General features: G+C 37.4%; 1 protein-coding gene across 1 annotated transcript in view; it reads right to left on the bottom strand.

The window, feature by feature from the left end:
• NETO1 (neuropilin and tolloid like 1) overlaps positions 1-15952 on the bottom strand; it is a 64973-nt gene that overhangs the window by 13895 nt on the left and 35126 nt on the right. Inside the window, exons 5-7 of the mRNA XM_015855217.2 lie at positions 15099-15140; positions 14865-14992; positions 2879-3107 (exon numbers count right to left, since the gene is read on the bottom strand). Of these exons, the coding sequence (XP_015710703.1) occupies positions 2879-3107; positions 14865-14992; positions 15099-15140 (399 nt within the window). The remainder of the gene's footprint in view (positions 1-2878; positions 3108-14864; positions 14993-15098; positions 15141-15952) is intronic.

The raw sequence follows: 15952 nt of genomic DNA, 5'->3' as shown, positions 1-15952 counted from the left end.
TCATTAAGATCGGAAAACATCACTAAGAGTATCTAGTCCAAATGTCGACCCATCACTCCTATGTTCACTAAACCATGTCACTCAATGCCACCATAAACCTTTTGATGATACAAGCTTTCTTTCTTTTTGTTTCTTCCCCCCCCCCTCCCCCCCCCCCTTTTCTGCATCTTAACTTTGTTTGATATTTGAAATCTATTTTAGGCCATTAAAAAAAACAAAACAAACAAACAAACAAACAAACAAAAAACAAACACAAAAAGTGGTAAATGTATGTGCTAATAGGGCACAAAATATAGTATAAAAGATTGAAAAGGTAAGGACTTAAATAAAAATAAAACCCAGTGAGCTTAGAGCTTAGAGTGATGTGAGAATCACTACTGATTTTCTGGAGTAGTAAACTTTAAAAATTTTTGCATCTCATGCCTGTTCTTTCTTGAAAGATTAACAGCACTACTGTTCTGTAGAGCACCACTGTTAGAGGCTTGGAAACCCGTAAGACCACTTTCAGAAGCCAAAAAAAAAAAAAAAAAAGCAGACTTGTATATATTACAAATATAATTGGAACACACTGATGAAATAGTATGAAAATAATCATTTAAGAAATCCCTTTAAGATTTCTTCTTTCTACACAAATATCAACTCCCCAGAAACAGCACTGTAACAAGAATTAACAATAAACAGACTCAGAAAGAAAACATTTCTCAGGCTAAGTGTTCTGTTTCCACAAAATACAAAACCACATACAGTTCATGGAGCCTTGCCTAACAGAGAGCTCACAGTCTCAACAATTTAACTTACAGTCAGCAACTCCACACACTGGAGAACTCAAGGAGTACCATATAATAGCATCACTTGGTCATTCCCACAGCAACAGTCAATAGAATACTTTGTCACTCTTTCACATGCATGTTAACCGCAGTAAAAATTTCATCCCCTTTTTATTATTTTCCCCCAGCTCTATGTGAACAAAAATGCTTTTTTTTTCTTCTTTTGTTTTCCGTGCATAGAGACACAGGTGTCTGTTTCGTGATACTTATCTCCCTGAATGAGATCTGACATTCCTCCTCTTCCATGCAGATGATCTAATTATTCCCACAATGAAAGACTGAGCCATTTGCACACTGTGTGTTGCATCACATCACACACAGAATGGGCATCTGCTCAACCCGACTTCACACAGCAGAACCAATCTGCAGTATGGGGCAGCACTATGCACAACTGACATGGCACAAAGAGTACAGTCAGTGTCACCTTTATATCTTTTAAGTCAGCCTCCAGCATTAAAAACACAGATGCAGTTTCTTTCAATATTTATGATCAGGCTGTGTACACATATCTCAAAGCATAATTTAGCCCTTTATAAATTTTCAGCTTTTAGTCTGCAACACCTGTTCAGAATAAATTTATGGAAGGCACATCATGTTATTATTTTCAAACTCCCAGTCAGAAAATCATTCATTATAAAACATTAGCTGTTCACAAGAACAGAGGAGTTTATATTTTGTAGTATTAGGAATGGAGGAAAAATAAACAAAAAACAAAAATAACGACTAACAAAATCTTTCCTTATTCTCCTTTAAAATGTGGAAATGTTGCAAACCCACAGTTATTCAAAGCCTCATCTCAAGTTAGTCATCACAGAGCTTCACTCTTTACTTCCTTTTATGTTCTGAACCTCCAGTGTCTATGCAGTTGTTTCTAAGGTAACAGATCAGGATGTCTTGTGGAAAAAAAAAAAAAAAAAAAAAAAAAGAATCATGTCTTGAATATTCAAGACATCTCCAGTTGCCGAAATGAGAAAAGGGCAGAGTCATCTCAACCGAGGCCTCTCAGTGTCTTTTAGACCCTGGCCTGATTTAGGTAAAAAATAGATATATAATCTACCCTAAAGCTGCAGGGTCCAAGTACAGTGGCATATGCAGTTTCAAGCATGTAAACTGCCAGAAATTTTTAATCAGTGCCATAATTAAAAAATTACGGAGGCCGCTTTCAACAGTCTCATTGCGGGGTATACACACACACAGAATACAGATGAAGGATATGTTTGGTAGAGTTTCACCTTCATTTCAATCACTGACAGTCACATAGAAATCTTCCTGTGAAAAATGTGAAGCACAAGCCAAAAAATAAGCTAAAAATGAACATGAATAAGAAAAAGAAAACAAATACATACACTCCTTCCTCAAGGGACTATATGTACCATTTTTATGTTAAAGAAAACAAAGCAATATCTTTCACAGGTGATTAACTGAATTAATAGTTTTCAGTGAATGGGATTATTGAGTTCTGTGATTTTCAGACTGGCAAGAAGTACTTTTTGTTCTTTTCACAGGCTGCTTTTCCTGTTACCTGAGCCCAGGAATCCCGTAGCTGCATAGAGAAGATATTAAAACCACCAAATCCTTCATTATTTGTTTAACACTATCTGATACATGTTTGTTGAAATTCTGGTATATGAACGAATGTACACATTATCTATTATTAAATAATCATGAGGTGTTTTTCAAGTACCATCTTTGTAAGATCTAAAAGATCAAATTCACATAAACATGAGACTTGATAAAAATGTTCAGGGTTGTACTGTTTTCCAATTCTGCAAGAGAAAGTTGAAAGTAGCCCAGTAGACTGAGAATCAGGAAAAAGTTACGGTTACAGTGGCAAGTGGTACTTGACTTCCTGCCTCTGAACCCTGTGCTCTCCTTATTGTGTTACAATGAACAGTTTGAAAAATACAAAGAATTAAAACTGTTCTGCTGGTTCACATTGCTTGTTCAGGAACATCCTTTGGTATATACTCTACGTGAAGGAAACATTAGCAGTTTGTGGAACTGGTATCGTTTAACAAACTGAAAGGCAGATACATTGATTAAGGTCTTACGTTCTTGAAAAGATGTGAAGAGCATCTGGAATCGGCTGCTTCGACTGCCTTCATCTGCCCACATACGGATTACTCCAAGACCTGTCCGCAGCATTACATCATTTGCAACAGTGCTGCAAAACTTTGCTTTTAAATCCTCCACAGAGCTGCTTCCATCATATACAGCAACAAAGTTTCTTTTGCATTCATTGGAATGCTCCATTTGATAGTCCAGAAATCGTAAATAGATCTGTTAGAAAAAAAAAAAAGGCAACATATAGAAACATTTTAGAATGACTGAAAAAGCATTAAACATTTTTCTAGAGCTGGTGATTCACAAATAATTTCCTTGGGTGGGCATTAATACAGAAAGTACAAACTATTTATAATTCTTTTGTCTTACTCCAAAATAGAATTCAGCAGAAGACAGATTTTTCCTCTTTCAATTAAGGTCCTAATTTCCAAATATATGCCCCTCCACTAGAAGTATGTACAATAGTCCTTGAAGCTGAAGGACAGACAAGCTGGAAATTTCTTCTTTTCACTGGCATGGTATTGCTCTATTATTGCCTGACATGGAAAATAATAAGGCAAATAATTGCTACTCTCTCCCCAGAGTCAATATGTGTCATCTTTGTGATATGTCTCAGCTACACTGATTCAGGAAGTGAGAATCCAGGAGCCAGGCAGAACTCAACCATTACTCTTTTTGTGTTTCCTCAAGCAATTTGGCCACCATCTCAGCTTTACTAAACAAAGCCTTTACAGTACATGTCTTCATAATATTGCAGAGATGAAATCAAGATAATTCCATGGAAACTGGAAGAAACTTTGAAATTTTCCTCAGAAAATATAACTTGCATACAAGTTATCTCACAAATGTAATATATATGTCTCACCTTTGCAAAGGTGTCTATAAATCTACCCAACAGAAGGAGTGAGAATAAAATTCTACTTTCTGATACTCACCTCTATACAGATTTTGAACAGGGAAACAATCTCATTTTAAAGGCAATTGCTAAAAAAAGCAACATAAAATATTCCAGCAACAGAAACTAAGTAAAATTTCCAATAGTTATATGATACATAATCAAACAACTAAGGGTACCTGGGAGACTTCAAGAGAATGATACAATATTATGTCACATTTCCTTTCCTTGTTATTCTTTGCAACTGGTCTCTTTGAAGCAAATATTATCTAGACACTTTTTACTTGCACGTGAAATTCAGTATATGAATTTCATTTCACTTTTTCCAATAAGTCATTTCTTAGATCACGCTCTAATTCTTTTCCAACACAGCCATCCTCCAGAAGAACTGTGAGGAATACATTTCAATTAAATTGTAGTTAAATGAATCTTTCTTTCAGCATCTTTTTATATTACTATTTTTGAACAAATTAAAGAAGCTGTACTGATCTCTATAAAACTGAACATTTAACAGCAACACAAAAAGTAATAATTTTCAGATGGCAAAATTCTATGTGAAGAAATTGTTATTGTAATGTTGGTCTTTTTAATAGTTTTGCTTTTAATTTCATTTGCCCTTGTTCCATTCCTGTAGTGAAATGAAAAATTACTTGAATTCAGTCATCCACTGATTTTATTAATATATTGTCTGGAATTGTCTTGCAGTTTTGTCTTCTACAAGGGGCATACAGTTCTATTTCAGTTAAAATGGGTCACCAACTTCCTTGGCAGAGTCATACTTAAAAGCTTCTTCTGAACTCTTAAATCTCTTGAGTGCAGGAAATGTATTTCTGAAGTTTCTCTGCACTGGCTGTATCACTTTACAATCTCTCTTTCATTCCCTCCAACTTTCTTCCCTCACCAGGTGCTGAGGCATATAAACCTTTTCTTCTTCCCTCCAAAACCTTGCTCTTGCTGTTCTCCAGCTATTTAGAGCATATACATCTTGCTGATGCCAGACAACTTTAATTCCTCAGGTTAATCCCAGATTTCAGTGTGTATCTTGTTCTTTTCAGCCTCTTCCATGGCCACCAAACAGATGAAGGTTCAAGCTGGATATTAGGAAGAATATCTTCTCAGAAGGAGTGAGACAGTGGCACAGACTGCCCAGGAAGGTGATCAAGTCACTGACCTTGGAGGTGTTCAGGATACGTTTGAATGTGGTACTGAGGGATGCGGTCAGTGGACATGGTGGGGATGGGTTGGTGGTTGTGCTAGATGATCTTAGTGGTCTTTTCCACCCTTAATGATTCTACAATTCCATGGCTGGAATCCACTTTCAGTTACTTCCTAAAAAGTGTTACACCTTTAAAAGAAAGGGTCTGAAAACATGCAGAAGTCAACTGGAAAACAAACTTGAATGAGCAGCAAAAGTCCAGCAAAAGAGGTTTAGGCACAAGTTTTGGATCCGTGAAAGATTCAGATGCAGCCATGTAGAACTCAGACAAGGCCCTCCTGTATTAAAAACTCCTAGGGTCACCATTGTACCACCAGAGCAAGATTTTGCAAGGGAAGTATGGCCTAGAATACCCACATCTGAAAATGGCTATAACAGGGACGGGTCTGGAAAGCAGCTTCCTGTGGCCTAGAGACCAGTCACTGTTCAAACACGAGTCTAACAGGCACTGTGAAACCCTGGCATTCAGCCTTCCTGTAAAACTGCTGATATAGTCCATATTCTTTATAATGTTCCACTTATCACTATATATACATATATAACAGACCATATAGACATAATAAGACCATACATAATGCAGTGTGCACAGATTATATTTCTGTCTTATTGCAGTCTTCAGGAAACCTCTTACGAACTCCAGAAGAAAAATATCTTAGCCTGACTGCAGAACACCAATAAAACTGTAATTGACTTAATGGGGCAAGGATCACTACCATTTGTTTGTTTGTCTTCTCTTCCTACCCTGATGCCTTATTTATATATATCTGTTCACGTACATATTAAAGCACATATACATATATATATATATCTGTATTTCAGTACTGAAATGAAATATAAGTTTCCATTCTTACAATAAATTCTCAATATTATTATTAAAAAATAGCACTCACAGCAATTTCCAGCATTCATCCATTATTCTTGACCTGCTCAAAGAGACTACTCCTATAACAGTATGGCCAATGTCTTTTTTTCTATAGGCTTATCATTTGACATGCCCAGGAGGTTGTGGAGTCTCCTTCTTTGGAGATATTCAATCTGCTTGAATGCCAACCTGTGTGACCTGGTGTAGGGAAACCGCTTTGGCAGATGGGTTGGACTCAATGATCTCTGGAGGTCCCTTTCAACCCCCAGAATTCTGTAATTCTATGTGATGCTGTGACATTTTCTAGTTTCTGATATCGTGCTAGCCTTCTAAAATGGTAAAATATATCTCAGAGCAGACAGTTATAAATGCTGAAAAGGAATCAGGAGAACAGCAGTTTAGCATTCTGCTTTGATTCTTTCTGTGAGGAAGCCAACACTAACCTTTTTCAAAGGCTGATTTCTGCTTTCAGTCACTTCAGTTAATTCCCATATGAGATAAATTCAGCTATGATACACATATAGAGAGAGATTTGATAGGTGCTGGCACCACCGGAAGTAAATATTTGGCTTAAAAATCTACGCCTATCCTTCAGAAGAAAGATGGCACCTTCTACAATGGCATGAAGATTGATAAATTAGAGAAAAAAAAAAAATCATAATATTCTGAAGTGAGCTGGAATTTAATTCTTATATTCTCTTTTGGAGATAACTATGCCTAGAACTTTATATTAAGCAATGAGGATTTGATCCAGAGCTACCTGAAATCTATTTGCTTAAGTTTATTTGGATCAGATCTATGGAATAAGACTGGAATAAATTTTTTTAATATTGTAAATTCATACAAACTAACAATCTAATATTGAATCCAATTTTATTTTAAAGAGATGAAAGTAATTTAATTGCATCTGCATACTTCTGCCAATTTTTATAGTCTTATTCAACACATTTGCCATTTTTGCTGTCACTGGGTGTAAGGTCCACACTGACAGAAAAAAAAAAAAAAGACTAATAAATTGAGATCCCCAAAGAAAGAACAAAAGAACACTGAAATCAGTGGTGAGATTATTTTTATCAATATGTGGATCACACTATGGTGAATTAAGCAGATGGAGAGAAAAAATATAAATATTTCTGGTTATTTCATTTGCTGTGATTTCAGTTATTACTTCTACCAATAGTAGATAAGAATTTGTCCCTTAAGAAGCAAATAAATGAAGAAAAAGGAGGTCACAAACTGAAATACCATCTTCTGTCTTCATTAAGCCTTCTTCCATTGATACCAATGGAAGCTTTTGGAATATTAATATTTCTGCAGGAACTGTCATGTTATTTTAGCATAATGAGGATTTTCATGTTAAAGAGAACACTGTACCTGAAAGAAGCATAACTGCCATATCTTGTCCTTTCATATTTTTCTTGTAATGTTTTAATAAGATATTTTCCTCACACAGTCAAACCCACATTATTTAAAAAAGCAGGTTGCTAGTCCGCAAGTATTAGCTTTTACTGAGCTTTGAGATGACACTGCAAATGCTAATGTCATTAGAAACAAAACTGATAAATCTTCATTGTACTGTGGTATATATAATTAACAGCCACATTATGGTTTAAATAACTGTCTTGTAACTTTTAAATGAAATGCTGGACAAGTTTTACTGTTTTTTATTTAAATTTGAAAACAACAGAAATCTTTCATTACATATATTAAAAAAAAAAAAAAAAAAGAATGATTGTCAACTATGAATAATATATCACTTCAGTAAAATAGTCAGATTATAATCTCTTCATAGTGAATCATTTTTGCTGAGTTCTGCTTTTTAATCAATCACTGAAGGTTAGGGTTGACAACACAACTGATCAGACCAGTCATGAAAAGAAAGTCATGAAAAGGTTCAAACCATATCCCAGCATATCAGACTTATTATATGTGCACAAACATTCAGCCCCTTATAATGCCATTAAAAAAGAGAGAGAGAGAGAGAGAGAAAGAGAGTAAAGAAGAAAAAGCCTTCATTCAACTGCCAAACATACTTCAGAAGTGAGAGAAAAACTTCCTCTTCATTAGGTCCTAAATTCCAAATTTTTTATGTTCCACTTCAAAATTCAGTCAATTCTCTTGCAAGCACAGGGTTAGGATAAAAAGTCCTGTCTTTCCCCACTGCTTATTGACTATTTAAAATGTTTGCTTTATTCTGCATCTTGTTCAGCTCTATGCAATCAGCAATGGAGTTTTGACATAATATCTCAATTATTTTGGCCTAGCAAGCTCAGTTTTATCTAAAGCAGATTTTTGCTCATTGATTATTCTCCTTTGAGGCAAAAAAGATGACAAATGTAACAGCTAAAAGAAATACCTTAAGTTACTAAAATACTGATTTTTTTCTTTTAAAAATCTTCCATCTTGTTGCTTGGATTCTAAACCTTTCTCTTAATAATCATAAACCAAAAATTGTTAATGGTGTTTCTTGTCTGGTATAATGCTATGGAAAGACAGAACTCTATACCTCATACTTTCCTCTCTCCTGTCACTTGAAAAATACTGCTTGTTGATGTCTCAGAGAAGTGAAGCTCTTTGGAATCCTTTTTGTTCTGTTTATTTCTTCAGACTTCCACAAGTTTCCAGTAACTGACATTTATTCTAGCCATCATCACTTGCATTTTCTCTCTTGTTCAATGTAAAAATGATAGCAAGGGAGAACTAAAGTTCCTTGATACTGTTATGCTTTTTACAGTGAAAACCATAGACAGATTTTGATTCTGCTGTTCTCTTTGGTACATATTTTTTTTTTTATTATTACCTTCATCAGTAGCTTTTTAAATTGTATTTTTTAACAATTGTTTGGATTGAGGATGCTGAGGCTAGTTATACCTGAACAGAATATATTCATGCTAACTTAACAGCATCTTTCTGCCAGTGCTACTCTGCCCCGTGTATTATCACATCAGCTAGAAAAATATTACATACACACACACACTGTCTTGCAATGTCATCTGACAAAACTGTTGCAGAAAAGTAATTTTCATATTTTAGCATAGGTAAACAACATTTTCTACTTGTTCAAACAGAATTTGCCCCTCTTGTTCCAGGGAGAAAGCTTTTGATATGCCAGCAAAATGGAAAGGATTTTTCATTCATATTATTTGCATACTAGCAGGCTTCACAGTTTTCCGTAGATGGAGCCCATCTGAAGCCATTAACAATACATCTGTTTCTTAGGTTTTTCAGTCTCTAAATTCTGTTTCTCTGTAACTTTTCAAGAATCGCTCTTAATTTATTAGGAAAAGTCTATTCTCTAAAAGAGTAACTAGGCACTGGAATGGGCTGCCCAGAGAGGTGGTGAGGTCACTATCACTGGAGATACTCGAGAGACATTTAGATGTTGTACTAAGGGACATAATTTGGTGGGGGAAATATTGGTGGTAGGGAGATGGTTGGAGTAGATTATCTTAGAGGTTTTTTCCAATCTTGATGTTTCTTTGACTCTATAATTTTAGTGTCCTGGTAAAAAATCCTTTAAAAATCAGGATCATGCTGGTTTATTAGAGCTGACAGTTTAAACTATCACTTGTAGGTCGCATCTCAGAGCATAAATTGCCATTTGTGAATGAGAACAGAAAAAGTGCAAGTCAGATTGTAGCTCCAGAGTTTGTTTCACTGCCTACTTCTTCCTATGTGTACAGGAAAAACATGGGCAACAACAAAGTCTCTCTCAAGATTGCATTCAAACTGGAGTCAGGCTCTTGGAACTGAAAGCATCATCTGTTTTTTATTAGGTAACTGTGAAAACAGTGAGAAGTGATTAAAATCCGTCTTTCTAAACATGTCAGTGTCTTGAAGGTACCTTTCTTCCACGGCAATATTTTGATGGCATGCCTGAATGGTCAAGCAATAGTGTCCTGCTCTGATTACTCCGACCAGGACCCTGGGTATAAGAGCAGGCTCAGCTTGGATTTGTTTTTACTATGCTCAATTAGATGAACATGGCAGAGCAGTGTGTTATGCTGATGGGTCAGTGGCTCTGACTGAGCATGGATCCTCTGAAGCCCACACAGGATATTTTAGCTCATGCCCAATCTCACTGCCCTGTCCTAATCACATCAAGCAGCGACCCTCGATCAAGCTGAGTCACACCCTCTCACCATTGTCAACAGAACCATAACACAAAGAGTTAAGATTGAAAGGGATCTTAAAAGACCATATAGTTCCACAACCCCTCTGCCATAGGCACGGATACTTTCCACTAGACCATGTTGCCTCAAAGCCCATCCAACCTTGTCTTGAACTTCTTGGAAAAACTTGTTCCAGTGCCTCCCCACACTTTGAGTAATTTCTTTGTAGTGTCTAATCCAAATATCTTTTAGCTTAAAGCTATTACCTCTTGCTCTGTTACTACACCCCTTGACAAACCACCTCTCCCCATTTTTTCTGTAGGCCTGCTTTAGGTAATGGAAGGCTGCACTAAGATCTCCCTGGATCCTTCTCCAAGCTCAATAACCTCTGATTCTGTCAGTCTTTCTTCACAGGAGAGGTACTCCAGGCCTCTGAACATCCCTGTGGCCCCCATCTGGACTCACTCTAAAAGGTTCATATCTTATGATCAGGGCCCCAGAGCTGAACACAGTACTCTAGGTACAGTCTCATGAGAGCACTGAGGGAGACCCACCTCCTTCAGCCTGCTAACTACATCTGCCCTGGCTTTCTGAGTGGCAAGTACACAATTGGCTCACACTGAGTTCCTCATCCACTAGTACTCGCACATGTAGCTGAGAACCCCCAGTATTTCTGAACTTCAGATTCACAGCCATCTTACGCAGCAGAAATAGCCTCCAAGTGATTACACAAATGACATAATTTGCAATAAAAACAAAGTTTCAGTTGTACTTTTTAAGAGGCCATGCTTTTTACACTATTACCTCAAAATTTTGCTGAAATGGACAAGTTCAGGCAAGTCCTGACCAAGGTTCCAGAAATTCCTTTGTCTCAGACACACAGAAGGCAAGCCTTAGACGAGGTTCCAGAAATCCCTAGAAATCCCTTTGTTTAAGGGTGAGAGGTGGACATGTCCAGGAGCTATGAAAAGGAGATAAGATGCTGATGAATGGCCCTAAAGTGGTCCTTTTGTGTGGGCTTATCTCAAGGAAGATGGCAGTGTGGTACTCACACTGAAGCTTCCAGGAATGTATCGAAGGCTGGAAAGAAGTAGGATAAAAAGAGCACAGTCAAACCACGAAATTAGGTTTTCTGACATCAGATGCCTCACTACCAGAACAAGGAGGTTTTCTGACATCAGATGCCTCACTATGTGAATGCCTGCATGCTGAAGAAGATGTCTGCATGCTGAAGAACTTTAGGTTTCTGACATCAGATTCCTCGGTTGTTCTCCTACTGTTGCCAATGGACTCTACTGGGTCTACTGATTGAGATTCTGCTTCGTGAGATCTCACTACTTTGTGAGACCTCACTACTCCTTGAGACCCCGTTGTTCCTTTCCACCGATCTGCTGCTTGTGGCCAGCCACTCTGCTGCTGCTCTCCCCTATGCCTATTTTGCCCCGGATCAATGAAACAATGTGCAACGGGATGCTGCTGCATCCAGGTGGTGACTATTCCCCGCTTTCACGCAATTCTTGCCCTTTTTCCTACCTTTTCTATCACCCACTTTCCCGTCCTCATCACCCTAATTGTGTTATTAGCTGCTCTCCCTTCCCCATCCCCTCAGCTGTCTATTATTTCTAATAAACTGGTCATATCAACATTTGAATTTTTTTCTTCTTAATCTCACGCCGGGCATAACATATCAAAAGAACCTTGCCTCACTTCTAAATTGGAGTGAGACATACTTCAACTGCCTTCTGCTGTCTTCTGGACATCCAGGAAGCTCCGGTTCTACACTCCTTTTCAGCATTCTACTTTTCACACTACAAGGTAATCAGTGATGACTCAGTATTTTAAGTGTGTGAAAGAAACTCAGTGTTCTCTATCATTCTAGCTTGCTGAGAACAGTTACATCCAGGCTGTTAGGTTGAAGCCCAGACTTAAGAGTCCACTCAAGTTCATACACCCCAATTGATCTCATTGCATATATGTTGAGCTCAGACTTGGCTTGAATCTGGAATTGCAAACCGGGGAAGAGACTTGCATCTTACTAGATTGGATGAGCATAAGCCAAATGAAATTGCCCACAAACTGGCAAAGACTGAGAAACTAAAGATGTAAAGATCCAACTCAAAATCTGTCTGAGAAACTCTGGCCTTTTAGGCATAGTTCCCAGTAACAAACTGTGCAGCCCAGAACACATAAGCATGTAGATTTAAAGACAGTTGTTGAGTTCTTACTGTTCCTAGCTGGAAAGCCTGTTTTCATAGGTGCAACCTGTCATAAATTAGAATGATATCACTGACATTGTACTGAATATGTCATTAACTCAAGGTTAGATAGGCACAAAGGAAGCTGACTGTAAAATATGGACAATAGAATCCTGGTCCAAAAACAACATTACCATAGATCTTCCTTCATACCTTTTTAAAGTTTATGTTCTAATTCCTCCCTCAACATCTGAAAATTTCCAGACTTTCCCAGTACAGTAATACCATGACCATAGATGCATGAATATAAATGCATATGCACACATACACACTCAGACATCTGTGTATGCGTGCAAGAAAACCAGAACAAAGCCCTCTTGAAAATATTTTTTTCCTAGCTTGCTGAAAAATCTTTCACCTTTAGAAACACCGATTTAAATGTTTCTATACTGTCCTATAGAATTACCTGGCTGAAGAGATAAGATGGGAGAAACATGATTCATCAAGGGATAAGCTAGTCCACTACTCAGACAAAAAATAAGACCAGTGATGTTTCTCACATTTTCCTCTTTTTTTTTCTTTTTTTTTTTTTTCCCTCCAGTTGTTTGTTTGCTTGTTTTGCTGTACTTGCACTTTAAGGTTGCTAGCAATGTCAGCTGAACAAACTTCCTTCAGCCATATAATTCATTTTCTACTGTTTGAATTTTTCTTACCTCATATCTAACCTGAATCTTTTGTTTGCCCATGCAATACTGCGACTTATCCAATAGACACAGAATCACCAAGTTTGGAAAAGATCACCGAGATCATCAGCCCGACCGCTCCCCTGTTACCAATATTTCCCTCTAAACCATGTCCCTCACTACAATGTCTATATGTTTCTTGAACACCTCCAGGATTGGTGACTCCACCACCTCCCTGGGCGACCCATTCCAGTGCCTGGCTACTCTTTCAGAGAAGTAGTATTTCCTAACATCCAGCCCGAATCTCCCCCTGGAGCAACTTGAGGCCATACCTTCTAGTCTTATTACTAGTCACATGGGAGAAGAAGCCTAACCCCACCTCACCACAGCCTCCCTTCAGGCAGTTGTAGAGAGTGATGAGGTCACCTCTGAGCCTCCTCTTCTCCAGATTGAACAATCCAAGCTCTCTCAGCAGCTCCCCTTAATACTTGTGTTCCCACAGTTCCTCCCAGTTTTGTTGCCCTTCTCTGAACACACTGCAGGGCTTCAATATCTTCCTTGTAGTGAGGGGCCCATAACTGAACACAGTACTTCCCTGTGGTGATCACTTCCCTGCATCTGCTGGCTGTACTGTTTCTGATATAAGCCAAGATAGCACTGTCCTTGGCTGCCTGGGCACACTGCTGGCTCATGTTCAGCCAAGCATCAACCAATACCACCAGGTTCATTTCCTCTACACAGTCTTCCAGCCACTCTGCCCCAAGCCTGCAGGGTTGCCTGGGACCAGCACTTGGTCATGTTGAACATCATCCCATTGGTCTCAGCTCAGCTTCAGCCTGCTCAGATCTCTCTCTGTAGGGCCTTCCTATCCCCAAACAGATAGACATTTCCTGCTAACTTGGTGTCATCTGCAAAGGAGATGACATCTGAGCAGCCTTTCCTCCTCACTAGAGACTTATGGATAGTCTTGTAACAACCTCCTTCACAAAAGCATCTATGTAATATCAAATAGCTTTTAGTGTTTTCTCACATTTTATAAAATTTTCTCATTGCTCTCCCCTTCAGACTGGTCTACACTTTATGAAATGAAGCAAAACTAAACCCAGATATATAAAAATTCACAAATAACTAATGTACTTTTTATCCTCTAATGACATGGTTTGGCATACTTCTGTTATACATTGTTGTTACAGTTATATGGCTGCAAAATCGAACTGATTTCTGGATAAATCCAACAGATAACTAAATATGGGATTTCCAGAAGGACACGGAGATGATGTCATCTTATTAGCTGTTAGGAGACACCTAATAAGAATATGTGGAGAACTTGCCTTTAGCAGAAGGGGTAAAGTAGGTTGGGGGTATGGACATGCTTGACAAGAAACAGCATGGTAGCCAGCAAAAATTAATATGAATACTAACAGATAAGCCATGGATAAGAAAGAAACAGAATCCAAGAAAGGAATCATTAATTAATTGTGTTCCTTTCCTGCTTGTTAGGAAGACATGGCTTGCTATTTATGGTGGGACAGGAAAAGGAAAATGATATCTCTTTTTGTCAGTGGCTCTAAAATAATAGAAAAAGCGCTCATACACAAAAAGGTTAATTCACCTTGGCTCCATTTTTACTGTTCCCAGATGAAAAACAGTAATGATCTTAGGGATCCGGCAGTGTTCCCTTAATAGTCCCTATGTTAGATAAGATTGCCTCCCACTTAACTAAACAAACTGATACCTTAAAAGTATGATCAAAATTAAAGATGAATTTAAGAAAATTACTTATGGCACAAAAAGCACATTAATGCTGCCCACATCATTATTTATAGAGAAAGAAGGTTATTTTGATTGAGGTGATAAATTACCTTTCTACAGAATAAAAAAAAAAAAGTTTACAGGTTCAAGCTGTAAAGTTATTAAACAAGATCTGTCTGCACTAAGCAATGCACAGCATATTAGAAAAGTCAATTTCTTAAATTAAGAGGCAAATTAGCAAGTGGATGAAGGACTGACCTTGGATCGGGGTGGTGCTCGGATGTACCATTTACAGTCTACTGCTTCAGTTTCAGAAGCTTTTCCTTCTTTGACAATTTGTACAGATTCCACAATTCCTTCAGGTCCTCCCATTTCAAACTCACAAACTAAATAACAAAATACCAGAAAAATGAATCCTGAACAGCAAACAAAAATATTTTCTACAGCACAGCACAAAGGCCTCCAACACTTAGGAAAAGCCAACATACCAACCTGGTAATGGTTTCAAAACTCCAAGGTCCTTAAAATCTGGATCTTAAAAATTGAGAAAGAAAAAATTAGTTTTGTTCAGCATTTTAACTGCAATGTCAGTGTGCTAAAATTTAACCACAGTGATATACATACATTTCTTAGGATCATGACTTGCTTATACAAGAGGTTTAAAAACTATGTCAACATAGTAATTATTACTGCAGAAACTATTGATAATCTTGAGCAAAGTTCTTATCCTATTTCTACTTCAGTCAAAATCACACTTACTGTGTCATGAGTGAGAGTTAAAAAAATATATATAAAATAAAAATCTGTATATCCTGGCAAGCAAGAACATTACAGTTAATCCCAAGATATTTTAATACAGTCTAATGAAAGAAGATAAATGTACAAATCCTTTCAGAATCCTTTTGCCTATTCTGCATATTTTCAATGTGATTATAACGCCCAACTTAACTTTATTCTGTGTTTACGAATACTCTACCATCCCTATCAACAGTGAGGATTTCTCTTCTTTCTCAGAAGCACCCACTTGGTATTACATAAATAAACATAATTTGAATTTATTATGGAATTCATCATGTTAATAAGGTAATAAGTCTAATATGCCTGCTACTCAAGGTATCAAAAGTTATACAAACAAGGAGGAGAAAATTTGGCAAATAATATGAAAAACAAAATCTAGTACTCTGTGATCTAGAGCAGCCATTTAAATCTGAACAGTGAGGATATTCTGTCAGAACTGGAGTTGTAAAATCACCTTTTAAAACTGTCTTATTATAACCAGGCTGCCACTATTCTTCCCAGTTTTCTTTTACTGTGGCATAACATAAATCTCGATTAAATACTCATGA

The sequence above is a fragment of the Coturnix japonica genome, chromosome 2, assembly GCF_001577835.2.
Source record: "Coturnix japonica isolate 7356 chromosome 2, Coturnix japonica 2.1, whole genome shotgun sequence".
Taxonomy (NCBI): Eukaryota; Metazoa; Chordata; class Aves; order Galliformes; family Phasianidae; genus Coturnix; species Coturnix japonica.
This window is presented reverse-complemented; position numbering and strand designations above follow the sequence as displayed.